Source organism: Cyprinus carpio, chromosome A3 (assembly GCF_018340385.1).
Source record: "Cyprinus carpio isolate SPL01 chromosome A3, ASM1834038v1, whole genome shotgun sequence".
NCBI classification, from domain to species: domain Eukaryota; kingdom Metazoa; phylum Chordata; class Actinopteri; order Cypriniformes; family Cyprinidae; genus Cyprinus; species Cyprinus carpio.
The window spans coordinates 33,060,048-33,085,394 of record NC_056574.1 but is presented as its reverse complement, the minus strand read 5'-3'; the positions used below and the strand labels follow the sequence as shown (position 1 = coordinate 33,085,394).

General features: G+C 35.3%; 1 protein-coding gene across 1 annotated transcript in view; it reads right to left on the bottom strand.

The window, feature by feature from the left end:
- Window positions 1-25,347, bottom strand: part of LOC109069092 (alpha-1,6-mannosylglycoprotein 6-beta-N-acetylglucosaminyltransferase B-like) — a 124,081-nt gene that overhangs the window by 40,847 nt on the left and 57,887 nt on the right. Inside the window, exons 9-10 of the mRNA XM_042733262.1 lie at window positions 5,088-5,219; window positions 2,052-2,185 (exon numbers count right to left, since the gene is read on the bottom strand). Of these exons, the coding sequence (XP_042589196.1) occupies window positions 2,052-2,185; window positions 5,088-5,219 (266 nt within the window). The remainder of the gene's footprint in view (window positions 1-2,051; window positions 2,186-5,087; window positions 5,220-25,347) is intronic.

Here is a 25,347-nt window from a genome sequence, read left to right as displayed (position 1 = left end):
TTTGATTTTAAATATATTTATTGCAATATCAGTAAGATAGTAAGATACTGTACATCTTAAAAAACTAATATCAAGATATGAGATTTATAATCCATAAATAAATTAAGTGGATTTAACATGGTGTTTATTGTGTGTAATAAATAATCACACTCATAAAATATATAACACAAGTATAAGTAATATATATATATATATATATATATATATATATATATATATATATACTTTTTTATATATATATATATATATATAATGCATTATGCATTCCTTATAATGCCTTAAGAATACCCTTATAATGTGTTATAAAAATAGGCTTCATAGAAAATTGTTACCAACATTTTTAACAGTGTAAATACATTAAAAAACAGTAAACATTAATTTAACAACATAAGATATGACATTATAACGGCTAACAAAAAACTGAGAAGAAACATTTATTTCGATGAAAACAACATTAAATGTGAGCTGCCACAGTGAATGCCAGTTTAGAGTTTTATACTCTAAATTATTACACGGCTCTGTGGAATACTTGATTTTGATTGGTCAGTCGCGACATTCCGAGGTACTGTATGTTATGCCTCGATAACAGCCTGTAAAAGCTAATAACACAGGCTCATCCGGGTAAAAGCAGTCGGCGCTGTACTCTTGCTTGAACTATTTTTTTCTTGGTGGAAGCTTTGTGTTTATTTACTTAATAAAATATTAAAACTCGATTCAAAATGGTGTACAATTGTTTAATTTTGTCATCCTGGTATCGTGGACTCGCTCTCGTTTCATACAAAGGCAGCTGCTGCCATTTTGCTAATATTGTTTTGTACGCTGTAATGGATTATAAGATAACTAACAAACTGGTAATGTTTTATAACATTTTCGTCTTAATTCTTTTATTGCCTTAAAAGTTTTTTTGTGGTGAAATATTGCATAATACGTGGTTTGACTGCACTGTTTCCCTTAAATGTCCATTTAGTTTGAATTTGCCGCTTGCTCACAACTGCTATCTTCACGGAAACTTTGCATTCAAATATTTCAACTCAAATCAATATTTTGCATTGAATTATTTACTTATGTGGCAAGAAGCCGTGTAATAAGCGGGATCATGTACATCCAGCCGGTTGTTATCACAGAATAAACCCCTTCAGGCAGATACAAGACTGATCACCCTGTCTGGGTTTATTCTGCAAGAACAACCGGCTGGACATTATCCCTTACTTATAAGATGACTTGTTCTTTTTCACTTCCAAAAATCGTAAACTTTAATTACATGAAATGTATTTTACTTTACATAAAATGTCCTATGATATATATATATATATATATATATATATATATATATATATATATATATATATATATATATATATATATATATATATATATATATATATATATATATATATATATATATATATATATAATATGACATATTTCCAAACAAAACACAATTTTAAATGTGTAAAAAGGTATAGACTTATTTTAATCTATTGGGAATTGATAATACAACAGATGATTACAAGAGCTAGTTTTTATTTAATTATTAATGTGGTGATATGTTGTGCAATGAGTGGTTTGACTGCACCGTATCCCTTAAATGTCCGTCTAGTTTGAACTTGCCGCTTGCTAACAAATGCTGTCTTCACGGAAGCTTTGCGTTCAAATATTTCAACTCAAATCAATATGTTGTGTCTAATTATTTACATTTTGTGGAATAATCACAAGGTGATCAGGACCCCAATGCGAAGCGGACAGCCGGCTGGATGTACATTATCCCTTACTTACAAAGCATATATTAATGCATGACCATATTGTAGATCCCAACCCTATCCGATACCTCAACATAACTACCACAACAACTACCTTGCTTACTATCAGTAAGCAGCAAATTAGAAGTTTGAGGCAATATTCTTAAGTTAACAGTGAATATGCATTCCTTAATCTAAAGTGTTACCAAAATTTCAAATATGAGCAAAGCCAAATTCTGCTGTAAAGCAGCTCTAACAAGACAATTGTATCATGATTCAGCTCTAGCCAGTAATAAGCAGTCACACACTTACGGAACATGGTCATGTATTGTTTGCAGTTGAGGTTCCAGTAGCCCCAGTTGGTCCTGTAGCCATTCACTGTGGCATACTCCTCATTATTGTACGCTGGCTCCGTGCCAAATGTGTCGATCACGCGGATGTGGCACCTACACAAAAAAAAAAAACCCCAGAGTTCTGATTATTTTTTGTTGTTTGGTAATGCAAAGACCAGCTAATTTGGTCACACATGCTATTCCACCTAACAAAACAATGTGTGTCTGGCAAATGTGATTATACACATCAGCAAAGCTTTCCATTAAAATCTTAGTTTCCCCATTAAAGAAAAATGCCTCATTTTCAAATCTGTGTGGTTTTGTTTTTTTTCCATGCAGCACACATGGAGATATTTTGCAGATCATTCACACTGCTCTATATTTTTTTTTAGTAATGTGATGTGTGAATGGTAACTGGTGTATGTTTTTTTCATAATTTGAAATGTGAATGGTGGTTGGTGGTTTGAATTGTAATGAATGAGTAGAATGGAATTGTTATGTGGTGCTTTTAATTTCTAAGTCTTCTGAGGCAATATGATAGCTTTGTGTGAGGAGCACAGTGAAATTGAAGTCATTAAATCTCTTTCCATTCTAGATATCAATCTCATTAATGGGATTAAATATGCAATGACATATGATTGAATACACAGTGGATTTAATTATCATATACATAATCAGACTACACTACAAGACTCCTGAAATCTGAATAGATTTCAAAATACTAGCCATCACATATTTGCTGACTTATTAAATAAACTGTTGAAGAATAATAAGGGAATCACACACTACATGACTGTTATGTTGTTGCGAACACAACAAACCCTTGTGAACAATACACATTAGCACACTTTTAACTAATTATTAAGTATGACTTTTGCCTCAATAAACTCCTAATTTGCAGCTTATTAATAGTTAGTAAGGTAGTTGTTAAGTTTAGGTATAGTGTAGGATCAAGGAATCCAAAAAAAAAAAATAAATAAAAAATAAAAAAACCCTGACCATGTAAATTGTGTGATAATGTTATCAGATGAGAACTGTCTACTCATCCCATGAAGCAAGTGGCACAATTGAAATCAGTAAAGGTGGTATAATATAATATTACTTAAAATTCTTAAAATACTTTCACTTTAAATTTTTACTTTAAATTTTAAATATTATGTTTTTAAAGGGATACTCCACCCGAAAATGAAAATTTTGTCATTAATCACTTACCCCCATGTCGTTCCAAACCTGTAAAAGCTTTGCTCGTCTTCGGAACACAATTTAAGATATTTTGGTTGAAAACCGGGAGGCCTGAGACTGTCCCATAGACTGCCAAATAAATAACAGTGTCAAGGTCCATAAAAAGGTATGAGAGTCGTCGTCAGAATACTCCATCTGCCATCAGACGGGGAATCTGGGTTATATGAAGCGACGCGAACACTTTTTGTAAGTGAAGAAAACAAAAATAATTACTTTATTCAACAATTCCTTTGTCAACAGTCTCCTCTGTGTCTCCATATCACCGTATGTTGCGTATGCTCTTCTGTATCATCTGTGCAATAAGGATTTGCTGTTTCTACGTGTATTTAGCTTTGATTTGAAATAAAACAGCGCATCCTTGTGGCGCGGATGATACAGAAGAGCATACACCAGCATACGGTGATATGGAGAGACACAGAGGAGACTGTTGACAAAGGAATTGTTGAATAAAGTCGTTATTTTTGTTTTCTTCGCTTACAAAAAGTGTTCCCTTTGCTTCATATAACCCAGACTGCAGGTCTGATGGCAGATGGAGTATTCTGACGATGCTTTTCATACTTTTCTGGACCTTGACAGTGTAATTTACTTGGCAGTCAATGGGACAGTCACAGGCCTCCAGGTTTTCAATCAAAATTTCTTAAATTGTGTTCTGAAGACGTGTTCTGTAGCTTTTACAGGTTTGGAACAACATGGGGGTAAGTGATAAAGAACAACATTTTCATTTTGGGGTGGAGTATCCTTTAATAATCTCTCTCTTTGTTTTTGTAGAAGTACACTAATATAAAGCACTGCATTGTGTTATTCAATATTACATTTAAAATGCAACTTCATCATTACAAAAGTAAAATTACAAATATATTTAAATACACTACATACAAGTTTAAATAGAAAAGACATTAAAGTATATTTTATTGAACCAAAAAAGCTTTAACCATATTTCAAAGACAAATAAATTTTGAAATTACACATAAAGATGTGCTTTTGTTAACTAAAGTTCAGCTAACAACATTTTATATCAAGGTTAACTTTAATATATTTTCATTTTATTGCAATTAAGTCTAATTTTTCAAATAAATTATTGTAAAGTATACTATTCTCATAATAAAAAAATATGCTAAAGTGTGTTTTTTACACCGTTTTTATGATGAATTTATAAGTTTTTGTAATTGTATGAAAATGGCTGAAGATGTGAAGATTATTAAATTATTTCTTATTTTGTGACACTTAAAAAAATAAAAAAATAAAAAAATAAAACAGCATTCAGACTTGGACCGCTGTAAACATTGCAGTGCAATAAAAAATAAACCCTACTGGACTGATTTATTACACAAAAGACAAATCTGTCTCATTCTCTCCCAGAGTGAAATAGAGCAACATACTGTATTTTACAGCTGACAAATGAGAAATGGCCTCTAATTGATCTTCCAATAATTTTAATACATTATGCATGTGGCGGTCTTGGAGTGAGCGATGAGACACAAATATTATCCATTATTTATGAGGTAAATTTCTGGAGTATTATGCTGTACTCATCAGTGTTTTATGTATCTGAGTTCATCTCTATTCATTATTGAACTCAGTGATTGAGTTCTGAGAATTCACAGTGAGATTGCTGGCATGACCAAGTCAATAAAGTCTCAGAATCCATTATAAAGCACATGATAGAGCTTTTTTTACAAAAAGTCAGGCAAACAAAACAGCTTTATGGTTAGAAGCCAGAGGTTCAGAAATCAGAAAGGCAGCTCAGTTTTTTGGAAGAGAGACTCAAACTGACCTGTGCTGTCTAAAGGAAAGGCCCATGTGCTGTTTCATCTGCTGCAGGCCGTGGTAGTCTGTATAGATAAGGTCAAAGGGTAACGGGCCAATCAGAGGACAGCTTCCTCTTCCTGGAGGAACACCAAGTGACCTAAAAGTGAAGAAAGAATAAGTTGTAACACACAAAAGCAGTGATGAAGGTTTGAGGGGTAATAATCAACATCAACATTGCTAGAACATTTCAGTCATCTGCATTATGTACTCTATATCAACTCATATGTGTGTGGACGTTGAGAGAGAGTGTATTGGGGTTAAGCCAAGAAAATGTTAAATAAATGTTAAATAAAACAAATAATATTCTTAATTATAAGAGGCATTACCTCTGCCCTTGAACTGTTGCCAGCTGGCTGACTCTAATTTTATTACTATTTTTATTACTATTATTATTATTACTATTATTATTATTTGAAAAATAAGGAAACTAAATACTAATAAAACTAACTAGAATGACACTTCTGAATATGTCAGTATTATACATACATATACATATAATGTATATATACATATATATACAGTAAAAACTAAATTTATTCAGACACCTTGAACATTTCACACATTATCACAGTTTATTCGCTATGGTTTAGAAAATGGTAATAAAATATGACAAGAACTCAGAGTTAAACTGTGTCAGAACAAATTCATCTTGATAATGTCAGATAGCACTTAAGCAATACATGGTCAGGTCAAATGTCAGAATAAGTTTTGGTCCCAAATGTTTATCAAATTTACTGGTAGTCCACTGTATGAAGAATTTTTGGGTATAATATGTCACAGTTTTTCAAAATTATATATTGATTGTTGCATTGAAAATGCAATTTACTGGAGCAAACTGAAGATTTTAATGCAGTAAATCAAAAAAATAAAAAAATAAAATTGGCCTCCAAAGATCAAAACGGTCCCCAGTTAGATGGTGAAGTGTGACATGATCTGTTTGGTTGCCTTTACATTTAACAAATTACATTTTACATGTATTTATTTATTTCTGAATATAATGGCAATGTATATATATTGCCAATGTACATATATATATATATATATATATATATATATATATATATATATATGTGTGTGTGTGTGTGTGTGTGTGATTGCATTCATATATTGAGGAGTGTATTTGTATTAGTGTCAAGCCCAGAAAATATCTGCATGTCATACTAATTTATTAAACATTTTGGATTTCTATCAGAATATTTCTTCAATGTTGATATAGTTTGACTGTTTCAAAGTTTAGAGTTGCATTTAAATATAGTTAGATTGTGAAGAAACACTAGGTACAATTGCCCTTATGTTTGCACACACAGTTGCATTGCAGTCTATGGAGGTCCCCTGTTGGATAGGTAGACGTCACTCAGAGTTTCAGGACCCCACTTGGCATGTTTTAAAAAAAAAATAAAAAATGAAATTTTTCAGTTATATTATGAAAAAAGACCTTAAATGAAAATTTTGTATGTCATTTTTGTTTCTTCAAAATGACCAGAAACACTGGTCCCCTCTTGGTCAGTGTAGAGTGAGAGTCCCCTCTTAGTAACATAGACGTGTATGTGTGTGTGTGTGTGTGTGTGTGTGTGTGTGTGTGTGTGTGTGTGTAAACTGTACTTAATATATTATGGCATTTCATATTACAAACTTTTAAATAAATAAATAAATTTGGGGGACACCAAGCATGAGGCTTCGGGTAAATTTAGTGTGACTCATCATCTAGATCACACACACTGACACACAGCAGGTGCCTGTGAGGAGAGCACCTCCTCTCTGCAGGAGATCATTTGTCAGTTGGGAGAGTTTCTCTGGGATGCTCCTCCAGGGATCCTGGAAGTGCCAAATCCAAAGCCGCTGGTGTTTGTGAGCAGATGCTTCAGCAGAGAATGTGTAAACCACCACAGACCTGCTGCTAAACTGGCTTCTGATATTTCATTATGAATTCTGGGCTGGTTTCAGCCACCCACATCTTTCATCTACAGAAAATGGGAAAAGAGCAATAAACGCATCACAATCTCCTGCAGGTTGGGCTCCGTTAAAATTAATTTCCGAACACCGAAGGTTTTTGATCTTATTTCGATCTGAAATGTCAAAACGTGAGCGCTTTTAACCGTAACACCCGGGGTTTAATAGATAATACTGGAAATACTTTTTTTCTTAACCAATGCTCAGTTCATTTATGCAAATCCTTAGTCAAAGGTAAAGCTTTTTTCAGTCCTGGTCTGCAAAGCTTTAGTTCTATAAATGTCAGCTCTGTAAATGAGGTGGTCTCTTGTATAAACCAGGTTACTGGGTCTAAAGCAACTCATTCAAAATGGTGTTTAACTCATGCAAAGGGCTCTGTGAGACATAAACTGGCTCAAATACATGTAACATGACAATTGTGAGTCGTCTTGGATAAAAGCATCTGCTAAACGAATAAATGTAAATGTAATGTAAATAAATGTAGATGAATTTAGAAGATCCATGAATTTAAAAATTAAAAAAGGTGTCTTATAATAAATAAATCCATGTGATTCGAATGGTTTAATCCAAGTTGTGTGAAGACATACACTTTTATGATGAAAATACTTTATTCATATGGGTTGATTCAAATGGTTTGATATTATGAAACCTTTATGGCTTTTTTGGATCTTCTTAGTTCTGGTCATTCATTGGAGGGTCACATTTCTGTAAAAATATCTTAATTTGTGTTTCAAAGATTCACCAAAGTCTTATAGGTTTTGAACAAAATAAGAGAGTGAATAAATGATGAAAGAATTTTCATCTTTGGGTGAACTAAACAAAGTCATGAAAGTGTACTCTCTTTAAATACACTTCAGTGGCCTTTTATTTCAATAACATTATTGTTATCTGCAAGGACAGTTTTATATACTTTTAAGATTTGAAGTACACTAAAAGAGAATTTTCTATATGATTAAGCACATTTTTTCCACAACTGTGGGGCAGAGTATCAGGACACATTAGCACTTGCACTGCAAATTCAATGTGATCAAGTGGATTTCTGACCTTTAATCATGGTTTGAGTGATCACAAAACACTTTGGACACTATTTATATCTGTATTTAGTACTGACATGTTCATACCAGGCATAACCACATCCTGTGTTAGTGCAGAGTATCTGCTTCAGTCATGAATCAGTGATGGCTGCAGTATAGAACAGAACAAAGAACAGTGCAGACAGCAGGAGCTGGTGAACACACACTAACAAGACATACTGCACAAGCTATACAGCACACCAGTGACAAACCCACTTTCTCAGCAGCCTTGGTTCTGAAAATATCTTTCACATTCATTTTCTCTATAGGTCTATAGGTCTATAGGTCTAAGTACAATATAGCCATAAACCAATCCAAGCTTTCAGATGAATCAACAGCATCCAGATGAAACATGTATGGAAGTTCCATAAACATGAAAAAACTTTGTTTTAAAGTAAAAAATGAAATACATTGTACCAATGTGCACTGAAATTTTAAAGTGAATAAACTGCTCATTCAGTGAAGCACTGCAATTAATATAATGGAAACCAAACAATGCATACAAGGGCGATATAAAACTTGTTTATATGATCATAGTATTTAAAATTATTTTTAGGATGAATTTGCATACAGCAAATACTGTAGACTTATACAGTATAAGTAGTAGTTTGAGACCTGACAATCAAAATGTTGCATAACAGTGGGCAGTTGCATTGGGACCCATTAATGTTTCCATGGTAACAGCAACTTTTAAAACTCTGTATACTGTACTGCTCTAATAATATTATATCAATAAAGTTAATTATTTAAGTGTTAATTTCCTGTATGAGTAGCTTGGCAAGGCATAGTTTGAAAGTAGTTTCCTCCAACTTTGTAAACTTTGTCAATTAAACATAGAAGAGTTACAGCCAATGGCTGCTAACTTCATAAGGACCTGCAAAATCGATTATAAGTATTTATATTGTCACAAATGAAATGAAATTAAAAAAAGTGTTAATAAAGTAGTCAATTTTCTTAATTTAAAATGTGTTAATAAAGTAGTCAATTTTCTTAATTTACTGCCTGTTTACTCACACAGCTAGTCGGAGCACATCCGAAAAGTGTGAGAGGAGAGCCAGAGCTCTGAAGTTTACAAATGTAGATGGTCCTTAAGCAGTTTTACGATTATTCATCCAAAGCAATATTGATTTTCCTGGTCATGAGAGAACAGCTAAGGCTGAATCATTCGTCAGATCTACTTTAGCATTAGTCAACATCTGCACTCATTGCATCTCTTTAGTATCTGTTACTTACAGACTGTCAAACAGAGAGCAAATGGACCCTAGCATGCACAGCTGAAAGCAAATGGGATACTATTAATTGCAATGAAAACAATGATTCAGATGTGTATGTATGTGTGCAGGTTTAACCTATTTTGTGCAGACCAAATGACCCCAAAAGGATATAAAAGCTGAAATCAGCTCCTTTGTGGGGACCAGCCAATGGTCTTTGTTTTAAGTTCAGGGAATAAAAAAATATCATTAGCTCAGTAGTGTTTGTTTACAGGTTTAACCTACATAATCTTGTATCTGCTAAAAGACGGCTTGCTGTTTTGTTTTCTTATTAAATTTTCCAATGTGATAGAGTAACCAGTGTAATAAAACGCTGCCAGATCCACATTCATCTGTTTTAGATAAAACTGAATGCACTTTTAGAGCATTCTTCGTACTGGACGTTTCACCTTAAAAGCTGCAAGAAGCAATATAATATTATTTTGAAGCAATGTTGCCACAGGTACATTTTTGTCCTGTGGGTTAAGATATTTTATTATATCATACAATGTTTTATGAATAGTCTAATCCATATTTGGTAGCGGCAGGAGTGTTTCTGAGGCTTAAAAATAAAATTGTCCCCACTTAAAGCTGTCACGGTTTCTTTGCAAACCGAATGAATTAAACTGCCTTCCTCTCTAAAAAGAGAAATGACGTTGAGCCATGTGTGAGTTGTGTTTCCACAGGTCACTGGAGCTCAGTAAATGTGACAACTGACAGACACAAAAGCTGTCACAGTGAGCGGCACACAGAAACACAACACAACACATCACATTTATGCTCCATTTACAACTAACGTTAAAATAAGACAATTATTTGAACTTTATTTCAATTAACAAAATATTTTAATATAGTTTTAATTAATAATAATAACCCTGCTTTGCAGTTGCCTAGCTGCACAAATTGATGCACAGTATGCTGTATGAATTTATGTATAAAAGTGCAGGTTTCTTAAAATGTAAAGGTAAACATTAACTTATATGTTAAGAGCTTATTGATGCAATTCAGTCAATCCATTATTTTATTCCAGCTGTTGCTCCTGCGACAGGAGGTTTTGAAAGATTTAGTTTATATGTGGAGTTATGTTACAACTAAGTTTCATGGTGCAGACCAAAAATATTTATTAGTGTGCAAGTTGTAAATTACTATAATTTGTAATAAAACTACATCTGGCCCCTGCTGATTAAAAGACAGTGAGCAACAATTATGAAATAAAGTGAAGTTAGTGAAGAGACAGGATCCTGCAGCATATGGGCACAGATGACACTTGTACCACAGTGACATTCCAACATTTTTAATTGTGAGTTAATTGTCAAAAAAAAAAAAAAAAAAAATCAATCAGAGAACTTGCTTTTACAATGGAAATAAAATAGTGGCAAAACAGCTGAACAGGGACTGTCCACTCCCATGAAGCAATGAACATTAATCAAGCTGGTCTCCCCAAACACACTCAAACTATTCTGCTATTTGAATACCTGATAATACACTTAGAGATTATTCTTCAAAAATGCTCATTCGACCTTGTAAGCATTGTGGATTCCTGCCTTCCCTCAAATCCCATTAGTTATTTATTCTACCAATCAGATTTGAACTAAACGTTTCAGCCAGCTCTTGAATGTGCAATATGCATCAAGTGGTCAGTGAACGGACTGTAGATGGCCTGTGGATGAGACTGTTGCATTAATAAATTCCCAAACTCATTTCTGTCTCATGCATAATCTATTAAACACTGTGAGCAAGCACTTTTTTTTTACCCCTTAAATTAGTCCACATCTGATCATCTCTGCCAGTTGCCACACTGTTTGATTTCAGCTGTCATAGAAGTGGAGCAATTCAAAATTAAAATGCCCACATTTCTTTCCATTCATTTCAAGCCTCACTGCTTCAAAACGGTTCCTCTGCTGCCAGCTTACCCCAATTATAAATAAACACTACTCTAAAGCTGTTGCAACTCCTAACTCTTAAATTATGTGGTAACAAAACCCACACGCTCTTTCCTTCAGGATTGTCTTCTTTTCAAAAAAATGCAAAGGTAAACACCCCTGGTGCTGTTCACATTCTCTACAAAGACTCTGTGAACACACACACACACACACACACACACACACACACACACACACACACACACACACACACACACACACAAAAAAAACATAGCCTCATTTCCTTTACTGAAATATATGATTTTCTAAGCACAATCACAACAAGACAGGTCATTAATATGTGTCTCAAATGTGTTTTTGTAACAAATGCAACAGATTGCACAGATTAAAAGGCGGAGCATTTACGAATAGATGAACAGTTGTGACGGGCTGAAAATCAAGAGAAGTGGTAGCGTATCACACAGCGAGAATGACTATGCTGTAATGGAAGAGCACAAGGCTGTATTTAGCAGACTGCAGTTTCATTAACTTAAAACTGCTAGAGGCTTTAATTAGACGTATGCAAATTCCAGTATGAATGTGTAGAGCTATCAAAGGGTTTAAATGTGCAGTTATGTAGCATAAAGTGTGAGCAGTGGTTAATACTGCATACACAAACACACACACACACAAGTAAGGAATTTAATGATTCTGGTTCTGATTACGATTCCACTTAACAGTTCCAGTTCCTTAACGAATTTGTTACTTATTCTTGTAGCTTAGGTTTAGTTTAGTTTGAGGGAGAAATACTGATTATCTATCTATCTATCTATCTATCTATCTATCTATCTATCTATCTATCTATCTATCTATCTATCTATCTATCTATCTATCTATCTATCTATCTATCTATCACTTTCTTATTATCCATCCAAAATAACAACACTAATAATAAATGATCGAGGTTGTTTGAGGCTGACTGGAGAACTCATAAAAACATAAAGATTGTACTGCAATTGAATTGTTGTAATCTTGACATAATTCTCTATCATTTATTATTATTATTATTATTTTGCATAGTTATTATTATTATCTCATAATTAATTGCACTGAATCATCATGTTAAATTGAAACGTTAGTTATTTCCTCTTTACATTCAGGCCTTGTGTAAATTAATGTTAATTTCGTTAATGAAATCTATGATGAAAAATGTTCGTTTAACAAAGTTTTTTTTTCTTTTTTTTTCTTTTTCCTGATTAAAATGAGAAGATGACGAGATGATAATAAGGTCATTAAACGATGAGACTAACGAACTGAGACTAAAAATAGAAAATATTTATTTGATCCCCTGCTGATTTTGTAAGTTTGCCCACTTAAAAGAAATGAAGGGTCTGTAATTTTTATGGTAGGTTTATTTTAACGTATAGAGACAGAATATCCGCCAATAAATAAATAAATAAATAAATAAAAAAACAAACACATTATGTAAAGATTAGAAATTGATTTGCATTTCAGTGAGTGAAATAAGTATTTGATCCCCAAGCAAAACATGACTTAGTACTTGGTGCAAAAACCCTAGTAGGCAATCACAGATGTAAGACTTTTTTTTTTTTTTTGTAGTTGGTCACCAGTTTTGCACACATCGCAGGAGGGATTTTGATCCACTCCTCTTTACAGATCCTCTCTAAATCCTTAAGGTTCCTTGGCTGTTATTTGGCAACTCAAAGTTTCAGCTCCCTCCACAGATTTTGGGCAAACTTACAAAATCAGCAGGGGATAAAATGAATATTTCCCCCACTATATATCAACATGTAGTTAAAAGACGGAAAACTTTACCAAAACCTTTTTTTATTTTTGTGGAAAAAAGTGGAGCCAAAATATTTCAGACTGCTGTACAAGACTCTATTATATGAGTGTTCATGTTTGCGGATGCCAGATATCAAGAGCTCAAATCCCCCAATCAGATCTTTTCTGTTATTACATGGATACGTACTCTGCCCGGCTTTTTGTTTTATGCAATATGGCAACCATTCACATGCACTCTCTCTGCGGAGGCACCATGATTTGAAAACACCTACAAACAGTACTGTACAGGTAAGCTGGAGTTCAACAATCTCAATATGAGGAATTCTGCTTAACTGAAAGTTTCATTCATCCTGTCTGTTCTGTCATGGATCTCGACTGTATTGTTTTCAATAGTGTTTGCTGATTGTAATGTTACAATACTTACGCAACCTCTGTAAAGCAATTCTTTTTGCAGTTGTTTTAAAAGAGAAACATTAATGTAATTTGGAATTACTGGAATTACTATTAGGAATTTCTCTGTTTCTGTTTTTTTTACACCTGTTTTCATAACGTAGACAGGGCGAGTGTATATCTAAAGTCTTTAGTGTTTATTTAGCCTCTGATTGATATTCTCTTATAAATCTGTACACTAGAGTCAACTTGTTCTGTTTTAGTTTTATTCAAGTTTTAGTTGACTACATTTCTGAGCATTTTAGTCATATTTTTGTCTTACTGTATAATGGTTAAAATAATACAAAAATTGTTTTGCTTATTTGAATTGCAATGATTGTTGATATTTGGGAAATTTATTTTTACATTTAATCAGAAGTTGCTATTTCACCAGTAAGCACAAATCAATAGAATATTGACTCATATATTCTGTATATGATATTCTATTGCTTTGTGCTTATTGGTGCATACTGCGATCCCCATTACTCAGATATTTTACCTTTAGTACAAACAGTAAATTACTTTTATTCATTCTTTGTATGAATAGCCTCTATTACTATTTGAACTAAGTGTAAACAACATACTATTTGTTTCTATTTATATCTGAACAATTATCTGAACATAATCACATCAAGTACATGATTAATTACATAATTACAAATTTGCCTCCATTATTTTTCAGTCACACCTTACATGTCAGCCATTCCAAAGTTATTGTGTGTATGTGTGTGTGTGTGTCTTGGGGGATTTATAACTAGCTTTCCTACAGAATGCTCTTTTTTGTGTGAAGGGAGGGGCTTAGGTGTTGGGGTAGGGTACGGGGATAAAAAATAAAGTTTGTACAGTACAAAAACCATTATGCCTATGAAATGACCACATAAAACATGGAAAAAAGTGTGTGTATGTGTGTGTACCCATCAACCTGTGCATTATGGTGAGTGTAAAGTTTGTGTTAAAAATATTCACCCCTTTATGAGACTTTAGTCTCCAAGCACAGATCCAATTTCAGTTTCTAGGGAATGCTGCAAGGTTCGGTGTTAGGCCCTTTAATCTTTTTTTTTTTCAGATGCATGTGGTAGGATCAGACTCAGACTGGGAGAAAGATAGTCCAAAATGGATGTGGACGCACATTTACAGGGAGCAGCTCATGCTCTTTGTATACACTGCTGAGTACACAGCTCTTGCACACAGTTCCAATCCAATAGAGCCACACTAATCTCTCTCCCGATATGAAAGAAAGCCTGAGGAGAGATTCTATAGTGAACGTACCACTTCATTTTGACCCTGGGTCTATAAATATAGCCAAAGACTTCCATTCTTGTCAGATCTTAGGGCTTCACATAAGGCCAATGGGGTTCAGATAGAAAAATGGCAGGAAAGTAATGAAGCACTCTGTGTGACCAGCGATTTGTGTCATATGGAAGATATTTGTCTGTTAGTGTCAGCTCACTGCGCTCAAATGAATCAGACACCTGGAGATGTGAGAAAGGCACAGACAGAAATCCCAATCGCCACTCACTTATTCTTTTTCTTCAGAAAAATCTATAAGAAAATGAATGCTGCATTAGAAATAAGCCCCCAAGGACACACATTTACTTTACAGAAAGAACGGAAATCATTGTAATCTTATTACAATATTAATCCTTTTACGATTTATTATATTTGTTTGGCTTAAAAAAGGTATTCAGAAGTTTCCTAAAGCACTGCAGTGGAATATGGTTCACTACAGATTAAAAACTTCAGGATTCAGATTAACTGCCCCCGTTGTGTTTAAGACTATCAGGCTGACACAAACTTGATAAGAGATACCATGCTGTATTCTCAAGAGGCTGAGCTGACTTGCTATCTCCACTAGAACATGAAAACACTTGAAATGCTATTGCACTTCTTTTGTACTACAGAGAGCCACATAATTGATTGATTGATTGATTTATATTTTATCTATCTATCTATCTATCTATCTATCTATCTATCTATCTATCTATCTATCTATCTATCTATCTATCTATCTATCTATCTATCTATCTATCTATCTATCTATTTTATTACCAGTAAATTAATGAATTTAATGTAAAACAAATATTAATCGCCCTAATGCTCAATCACCACCAGGGGGCCCTTTTACTATGATTCCACATACAGCGGTGGTCAGAAACTCAGAAAAGGGAAAGATCATTTTGAGATTTGGTAATCCATATTTCCATTTGTAGACAGTTTCCAAGTTAGTCATAATTATAGTGGGCAGATCTTTCTCAAAATACATAATTAAAACAACAACAGCAACAAAGATTGGGTGCAATTATATTCTTAAGTAAAAATGTATTTATTTATTTATTTATTTTTAATTCATGCACCAGAGAATTCTAGTAGCTTTTAAAAACGTGGTTATAAAGAAATCAGAAACTTTTCTTAGGTTAATTTTTTTACATTTATTGTTTTGTTTTGTTTTATTTTAAGGGGGGGAAACAGGTTAATTTCCAGAAAACTGTTCTAATGATTTCCCTGAGTTTTGTAGAGTGTTTAGTGCTGCCTGGATTTGCAGATTTGTAAAGAGATTAGCAACTAAAAAAAAAAAAAAAAAAAAAAAAAAAAAAATCTAAATCACATTCATCACATGCTATCAGGAAGGGCTATAGACTGGACAATTTCAATATAGCAATATGATTCAGAAATGTATCATTAACCAGAGCTTTCTCAGTCTCCTATAGTTATATACTTTTTGCATTAATGTATTAATACATTAATGGTCCTTGAAATAGGGTCTTATATAAGGACTTATGAATGACATTGAATCTCTTTTCTAAGCTTAGGTCATATTGCACTGGAATAGCTTAGTATCCAAACTCTTTTTAACAAGCATGGAAAACCTTTCATTTCTTAATATTATTTTATACCTCCAATGTCTGAAGAACCACTAAAGGGGTCACAACATAGGAAATCAATTTTTCCTGTTTGATGGACTGAAACGCCAACCATTTGTGCTCAGATAATCCTATCAAAAGGAAATGAAGCTTGTATATAAAGCATATATGTATCCAACCTTGACGATAAAACCCTGTGTCTGACTATGTGTGTAGCACCTTTCACTCTCCATAGTCTTCTTGTTAATAAGGTAGCAATGAAGCAATTATTAACTGTTACTGAAGAATGTAACCAGCAAGGCACTACAAAATGCTGTTATTCATTGTAAAGAAGATGTGGTGCATCTAATTATAGGGTAAGTGAGGGTAAGGGTGAAAACTGATAATAACTAAAATGTAATGTTTGGTGCAGAACATATTTAGTATTATAAGCTGACTTCAGGGGGGGAAAAATAATGTACGGCATGACCCTTTTAAAGCATGATGTGGTAAAGTGAATCAGGCCTGCAAGCGGGAAAGCAATAATATTGTTTTAGTAATAACTGACATCTTCAGTGCCTCGTGTGCCATGAGCAGCACATGTGAATTGTTCGTTTGCTGAATATTTTACCACTGAGTAGCTTCAGTAATGTAAATCCATTTTTTTGTACTGCAGGGCACAGATTTGTCTTCCAAGTACCGTAATACATAATTTTGTGGTAAGACAGCGTTCATATGCTTACAGGCAGCTGATAATTTAACAACATGCTCTGTGTCCATAAAAGGTCTCATGTGTCAATTTCTGCAGTGTATTATATCACCGTTATCTTGATTAGGCACCTAACACTGCTTTCAAATGCAGCGCTGTTGCTGCTCCAGATAGAGCTTCAAAGCAGCTGAACAAAAGTACAGCGATGGAGAGAAACAGAAAGAGAGTAAGTGCCCCGTGGCAGCAAAAGAAAAATATAGCTAATGCATGAAAAAAAACCTCTTTAGGGTTTTGAGAGTGCATTCAAAGAAAAACTGAATGGAAAATATGTGCTACATCAGAATCAGAATCAGAAAGAGCTGTATTGCCAACTATGCTTGTGCATACAAGGAATTTGTTTTAGACACATATGCTTCCAGTACACAGAGACAACAACAACACACAGACAAAAAAAAAAAAAAAAAAAAAAAATTGTAAATATAAATAGACAAATACTAAAATAAATAAATAAATAAATAGTATGTACAGTTGTGCTATGTAGATGATAGAATGACATACAATAGAATGAGATACAGGGATGTACTAGGATGGAGGTGGTAACAAATAAATAGAAGGTTATTGTACATTGTTATTGCATAAAGTGGGGAACATTTAACTGTTCATGAGGTAGATTGAATGGGGGATGAAATTGTTCTTGTGTCTGGCTGTCCTGGTATTTGCGGCTCTAAAGCGCCGGCCAGATGGCAAAAGTTCAAAAAAGGGATAACTTGGATGTGACGGATCCAAAGTGACTTTCTGAGCCCTTTTCCTCACTCTGGATGTATACAGTTGTTGAAGGGTGGGCGGGGAGCACCAATAATGCTTTCAACAGTCCGAACCATTCTCTGTAGTCTTCTGATGTCTGATTTTGTAGCTGAACCAAACCAGACAGTTATTGAAGTACACAGGACAGACTCAATGACGGCTGCGTAGAACTGTTTCAGCAGCTCATGTGGCAGGTTAAACTTCCTTAGCTGGTGAAGGAAGTACAACCTTTGTTGGGCCTTTTTAACAGTGGAGTCAATGTGATTGTCCCACTCCAGGTCCTGAGAGATGGTGATTCACAGGAATCTGAATGACTCCACTGCAGCCACAGTGCTGTCCATGATGGTGATTGGGGAGAGGGAAGGGGGTTTCTCCTAAAGTCCACTATCATCTGCACTGTTTTGAGCATGTTCAGCTGCAGGTTGTTAAGACTGCACCAGACAGCCAGCTGCTCAACCTCTTGTCAGTAAGCAGACTCGTCGCCGTCCTGGATGAGACTGATGACTGTAGTGTCATATCCGAACTTCAGGAGCTTGACAGAGGGGTCTTTTGAGGTGCAGTCATTGGTGTACAGGAAGAAGAGTAGTGGGGAGAGAACACATCCCTGAGGGGGAGCAGTATTGGTGGAACAGCTGTTTGACATGAATTTCCCCAGTCTCACTAGCTGTTGCCTATCTGTCAGAAAGCTGGTGATCCACTAACACATAGGGCTAGGTACAGAGAGCTGGCAGTCGTAATGATGGTGTTGAAAGCCGAACTAAAGCCCACAAACAGGATCCTCACATAAGTCCCTTTTTTTGTCCAGATGTTGCAGGATGAAGTGCAGTCCCATGTTGACTGCATCATTCACAGACCTGTTTGCTCGGTAAGCAAACTGCAGGGGGTCCAGTAAGGGTCCAGTGAAGTCCTTCAGATAAGCCAGAACCAGTTTTTCGAACGACTTCATGACAACAGACTTTAGAGCCACATGTCTGTAGTCGTTAATTCCTGTTATCTTGGGTTTCTTTGGAACGGGGATGATGGTGGAGCGTTTGAAGCAGGAAGGGACTTCACACAACTCCAGAGATCTGTTGAAGATCTGTGAAAAGATGGGGGCCAGCTGGTCAGCACAGGTTTCAGACAGGCTGGTGTCACACCGTCTGGGCCTGGTGCCTTTCTTCTTTTGTTCTTCCTGAAGACCTGGTGCACATCGTCCTCACTGATCTGTAGACCAGGAGGGGGTGGGGGCTTCAGCAGCTTGATAGAGGGGTCTTTAGAGGTGCAGTCATTGGTGTACAGGAAGAAGAGTAGTGGGGAGAGAACACATCCCTGAGGGGGACCAGTGTTGGTGGAGCAGCTGTTTGACATGAATTTCTCCAGTCTCACTAGCTGTTGCCTATCTGTCAGAAAGCTGGTGATCCACTAACACATAGGGCTAGGGACAGAGAGCTGGGTCAGTTTGATCTGGAGGGCTGTTGGAATGATGGTGTTGAAAGCCGAACTAAAACCCACAAACAGGATCCTCACAGTCGTTAATTCCTGTTATCTTGGGTTTCTTTGGAACGGGGATGATGGTGGAGCGTTTGAAGCAGGAAGGGACTTCACACAACTCCAGAGATCTGTTGAAGATCTGTGAAAAGATGGGGGCCAGCTGGTCAGCACAGGTTTTTAGACAGGCTGGTGTCAAACTGTCTGGGCCTGGTGCCTTTCTTCTTTTGTTCTTCCTGAAGACCTGGTGCACATCGTCCTCATTGATCTGTAGTGCAGGTGTGAGGGGGGAGGGGGGAGGGCAATTGCAGGAGGTGTTAACGGTTTTGAAGAGAGATGGTCAAAACGGGTGTGGGGGGTTTTGAATCTACAATAAAACTCATTCAGGTCTTCAGCAAGTTGTTGATTTGCCTCAGTGATGGGGGATAGTGTCTTGTAGTTTGCGATGGTTTTCAGACCTTTCCACACTGAAGTGGAAGTGAACCGATCTTCCAACATTAGCGTAGCTCCTTTTAGCCAAGATGTCTGAGTTTTGCTGTAAACCATGGCTTATCATTGTTGAATGTTAAATAAGTCCTGGTAGGAATGCATATATTCTCACATAAACTAATATAGGATGTTACAGTCTCTGTGAGTTCGCCCAGGTCTGTGGTAGCAGCTTCAAAAACACTTCAATCAGTAAGATCGAAACAGGCTTTTAAAACCCACTCTGTTTCATTGGTCCATCTCTTTAAAGTCTTTACTACAGGTTTAGCAGATTTAAGTTTTTGCCTGTAGATTGGTATAAGATGAACCAAGGCAGTGATCAGAGAGCCCCAAAGCTGCCCGTGGGACAGAGTGATATGTATCCTTTATTGATGTGTCACAGTGATCTGGTAAATTACTGTCTCCGGTGGGACATGTAACATGCTGTCTGTATTTTGACAGCTCATGGGAAATATTTGCTTTATTAAAGCCCCCGAGAATATTTAAAACAGAGTCCGGGTGTTGTTGCTCTGTCTCTGTGATCTGATCAGTGAGTTTTTGCAAAGCTAGGCTCACGTGCGCTTGCGGAGGAAATGTAAACACTCACGAGAATAAACGAGTGAAACTCCCTTGGTGAACAGAAGGATTTACAGTTAAAGGAACGCCACTATTTTTGAAAATAGGCTCATTTTCTATATCCTGGTAACGATAAACAGTTGAGTTTTACCGTTTTCTAATCCATTCAGGTGATCTCTGGGTCTGGCAGTAGCACTTTTAGCTGCAGCTTAGCATAGATCATTGAATCTGATTAGACCGTTAGCATCTTGCTCAAAAATGACCAAAGAATTTCAATATTTTTCCTATTTAAACTTGACTCTTCTGTAGTTACATTGTGTATGAAGACCAGCGGAAAATTAAAAGTTGTGATTTTCTAGGCCGATATGGCTAGGAACTATACTCTCATTCTGGCATAATAATCAAGGAACTTTACTGCTGTACCATGTGGAAAGACTCAGGTCTTATGTTCAGTGCCGATCAGAACATATAAAAGAGGGATGATAGTTATAGGTGACTTTGATACATAGAGTATACAGTGAATGAGATCCTGTTCTTAGAAGGGATAGTTTACTTAGAAATGAAAAGTGTTTCATCATTTTCTCACCCTTAAGTAATTTTAAACCCAGGTTGTTGTTTTTTTTTTTTTAACATCAACTCAAGGACAACTATCTTTGCTGCTCTTTTAAAAATGGAGACTGGGAATATCAAGCTCTAAAAATAAAAAATAAAAAAGCAACATAAAAGTACCGTTAAAAGGGTCCAACTTTTGTAATGTTCCAACTTTTTTATTATATTAATAGCTTTGTGTGGAATGAAAATGAAATGAAATGTGATGTGATGTGATGTGATGTGATGTGATGTGATGAAATCGGAAGCATGAAGAATTGGAATATAATACACATATGGACTTTTTTGTCCTTTTTCGAGCTTGGCCCCTGGTCATAGTCTAAATAAATAAATAAATAAATGCATACATACATACGTACATATATACATACATACATAAAAACTGTTCAAAAGATTGGGGTCAGCAAGATTTATTTATTTATTTATTTTTTATTAATACTTTTATTCATCAAAGACATTAAATTGATCAAAAGTGAGTAAAAAGAGTAAAAACATTTATAATGTTACAAAATATTTCTATATGCTGTTCTTCTTAACATTCTATTCATCAAATAACCCGGAAATAAATAAATAGTAAACAAACAAACAAACAAAAAACAAACAGCACATCTCTTTTAAACATTGTTAGTACATAATTTGTTTTGTTGTTTTTTTATTTTTATTATTATTATTATTATTATTATTATTATTATTATTATTATTATTCAATAAATGCAGCCATGTTGTGCATAAGAAACTTCTTTCAAAAACATTACAAACCATAAACTTTTATATAGTGCTTATATCGTACCACAATAAATTTTTCTTTTGGTTCCACAGAAGAAAGTAAGTCATGCAGGTTTGGAGCGACATGAGGGTAAATGATGACTGAATTTTTATCTCTGGCTGAACTATTCCTTTAAATTATGCACATCATTAACATTCCTCACAGTGGAAGACAGTGGTGATTTGAGAAGCACAGCCGATGAAGCCGCAGTGCTGTGCTGCAGACATATGCTCCTCTAATTCAAAGTGCACTGAATGACAGTTTTTAAACTGCTAGACCCCATTTATTCCTTCCACTGGCTCATTTTCCCTTGAGTATGACAGGAGGATGGGTGCTAACAGGGAGAAAGATCAGATAGACACTGCTTCAATGGCAGAATAAAATGTAACAGACGATATTAACACTGCATTAATCTTAATTTTGTTTCTCTCTAGTTTATACTGATGCTGCATAATTACCAGTCTGTTTTACAGGAGATCCCTGATGGGACGTGACAGCTGTCTGTGTCTCTTTTCTCACCTCTGGCGTCCTTTAGCACACGGCTTTACAGCTTGTGAGACAAACTGTGCCTGCAAGCTATGTGCTGCCCTTCCTCTTACTGAACCTGTTCTCCGCACATGCCCAGGACTCCATGTCATTCACACAATGATTGCTGTAATGCAGTCCCTCACCCCCCATCAAACCTCTGATGGGATGTTCACATACACCGCCACTGTATTGCTGGATGTTAGTGAGTGGCTGTACTGAATTGTTTTTATAGTGCTGGATGGCCTAATGTTATTGCATGACATGCCAGGGATTCTGAAAATATTATCAGTTTTTATTTGAATTGTCATTTAAATTTGACAATATTTTTTCTTGCTTCTAAAAAAATATTTTGTTCTAATACTTTATAAATCAATAATTTTTTTGTATTTTTTTTTTTGAATTGTCATTTAAATTTGACAATATTTTTTCTTTTTGTTGCTGCTAAAAAAATATTTTGTTCTAATACTTTATAAATCAATAATTTTGAAATATATTTATACAAGTTTACTTTTGAATAATTAAATGAAATCAAAATTTTTTAAATTGAAGTTCTAAAATTACTAAAATCAAATTATTAATAAAATCACATAGCAACATTACTAAAACTTTTAGTACATTTTTGTAACTATTAGCTATGATTAAAGTGAAAACTAAAAAACACAACAACAAAAACTATTGTTTAATAATATTAATATAAATCTGAAATAAATTTAAATATAAAAATTTGATTAAAAATTTTTACTTTAAAAAATGTAAAAAATAGAATTTTTTCCCCGTTACTAAATTACTAAAACTAAAACAACAATAGAATCAACAACAACAACAACAACAATAACAACAATAATAATAATAATTTTTAACATTTTGATATTTTTTGAAACTTAACTAAGATTAATGCAGTGAAAACTAAATAGTCAACGACTAGCACTTTTGAAATGTTTGTGTATATATATATTTATTTATCTTATGATAAAATAAAAAAAATATAAAAACTAATTCAAAATTAATAAATACTGTTACAGTATATAAACAATACTAAAATAAGTATTAGGTTATTTCATATTTCGCTGTATGTTATTTCTTAGAAATCTTGATTAAGATTTAAATATTTAAAGCACAAGTCAAACTCAATTAAACTGCAAACATTTCCACATGCATCATGTACCTAATCTATTTATTCTTTTTTTTTTCTTTTTTTTTTTTTGAATATAATGCTACATGTGGGCAGAAAGAAATCATAACACCCAAACTGCTGACAATAACAAGAACTTATGAGCTCATAAATAATTTCCCAGAATTATTTCTTGTCTTCTAGGTTTAAAATGCACACTCAGTCAACATCACAGGATGTATATAGTGTTTGCCTGTCTATGTCAGTAGTGTCTCATAATTATTCATGAGGCTGCATTGCCTCATCCTATGAGAAGACACTGTCTTATAATTATTCATGACTCCACGTGACCTTTTCCTTTGACAGGTACTTCAAATACTTGATACCACACATGCTGTAGGTCACAAGTGTTGGTTTGCATAGTGCAAAGATATGGTGCTCTCCCTCGATGCTGACAGAGTGACAGGCTTTCAGTCAACGACTAGCACTTTTGAAATGTTTGTGTGATGATCATTTATTACAGGACAGTTTCTAGATTAATAGAGAGGTGGACTGTTGCTTGTTTGAAACATGATGCGATCTGATGTTGATGTCAGCATGTTCACAGATTAGCACCATTATTTCTGTGAATCATCACACAATGACAGTTATTTAACAATTCTCTATAAAAATTTAATTTATTTATGCAAAAGTACATCTCTATATTTTCAGATGCAGAGGACAAATTCAAACAGCTCTGAATTTATTTCTGCATAAAACTACTCAAACAAAATAATCGTCTCCAGGTTACATATGTAACAATGGATCCCAGAAGGGAACGAGATGCTGTATCAAAATGCTTTGGAAACCACGGCAAGACCACGTTCTGAAGCATGTATGAAATCAGTCCAATAGAGAAGCAAGACGTCATGACGTGAGCAACCAGGAAGTATAAAAGTGCATCTGGCAAATGCACATGTTAGCTTCTGTGGAAGTGAGCGCATGCAGGGATGTAGGGAGTATGGTAATGAGATGCAGCATCTCATTCCCTTCAGGGAACCATGTTTACATACGTAACCTGGAGACATTCTTCTTCAGAAACTCGAGCTGCGTCAAAATGCTTTGGGAACGAGAATACCCAGTGCGCCATATGAGCAAGTCCCTGTCAAGTGTGTATCTGACAAGCACATCAAGATGAGAGAACTTTGGACCCTGGAGTAGATGTCAGGTCCAAAATGTAAAATCGGACAAATGTGTGCAGAGAGGACAAGCCCAACACAGCACAAATATCTTGAAGGGCCACACCCACTGATAAGGCCTTGGAGGCCGCCATACTTCTAGTCCAGTACGTTCTGACCCCAACGGGTGACTGGAGGCCAGAGGACTCGTAAGCCAGTGTGATGGTCTTGACCACCCACCTACTCATAGTTTGCTTGGTCGCAGGAGCCCCTTTCTTAGGTGGACCAAAGCAAATGATCTGCCTTAAGCCACTGGGCAGCTCTGTGAACATAAGTATTGCTTGCACTGGGTAAAGCAGATTGAGTCTTTTCTGGCCTGCTTCCTGGAAGGGAGATGGACAAAAGGCTTGCAGTACTGCAGGACCCGGCGAAGAAGTGGGCACCTTAGGGACATACCCGGGTCTCAGGTAAATGAACGCCCTAACCATGCATGATACAGCAAGTGCCTCAAGATCCCCTATCCTCTTCAGTGAGGATATGGTGATTAAGAAGATCCTCTTCAGCGTGAGGAGCTTGTCAGAGATATCTTTAATTGGTTCAAAAGGAGCATTGCACAAAGCCTCCAGAACCACCACCGGGTCCCATGAGGGCACCTTCTCAGCCTCTGAGTGCCACAGAGGAAATGTTTAACTAATGGGTGTCTACTCAATGACTGACCATCTAGAAGAGGTGGTAAGCAGCTATGGCAGCCACATATACATTCAGAGTGGAGAGAGATAACCATGCTGAGAAATGCTCCTGCAGAAACTCCATGGGCCTCATT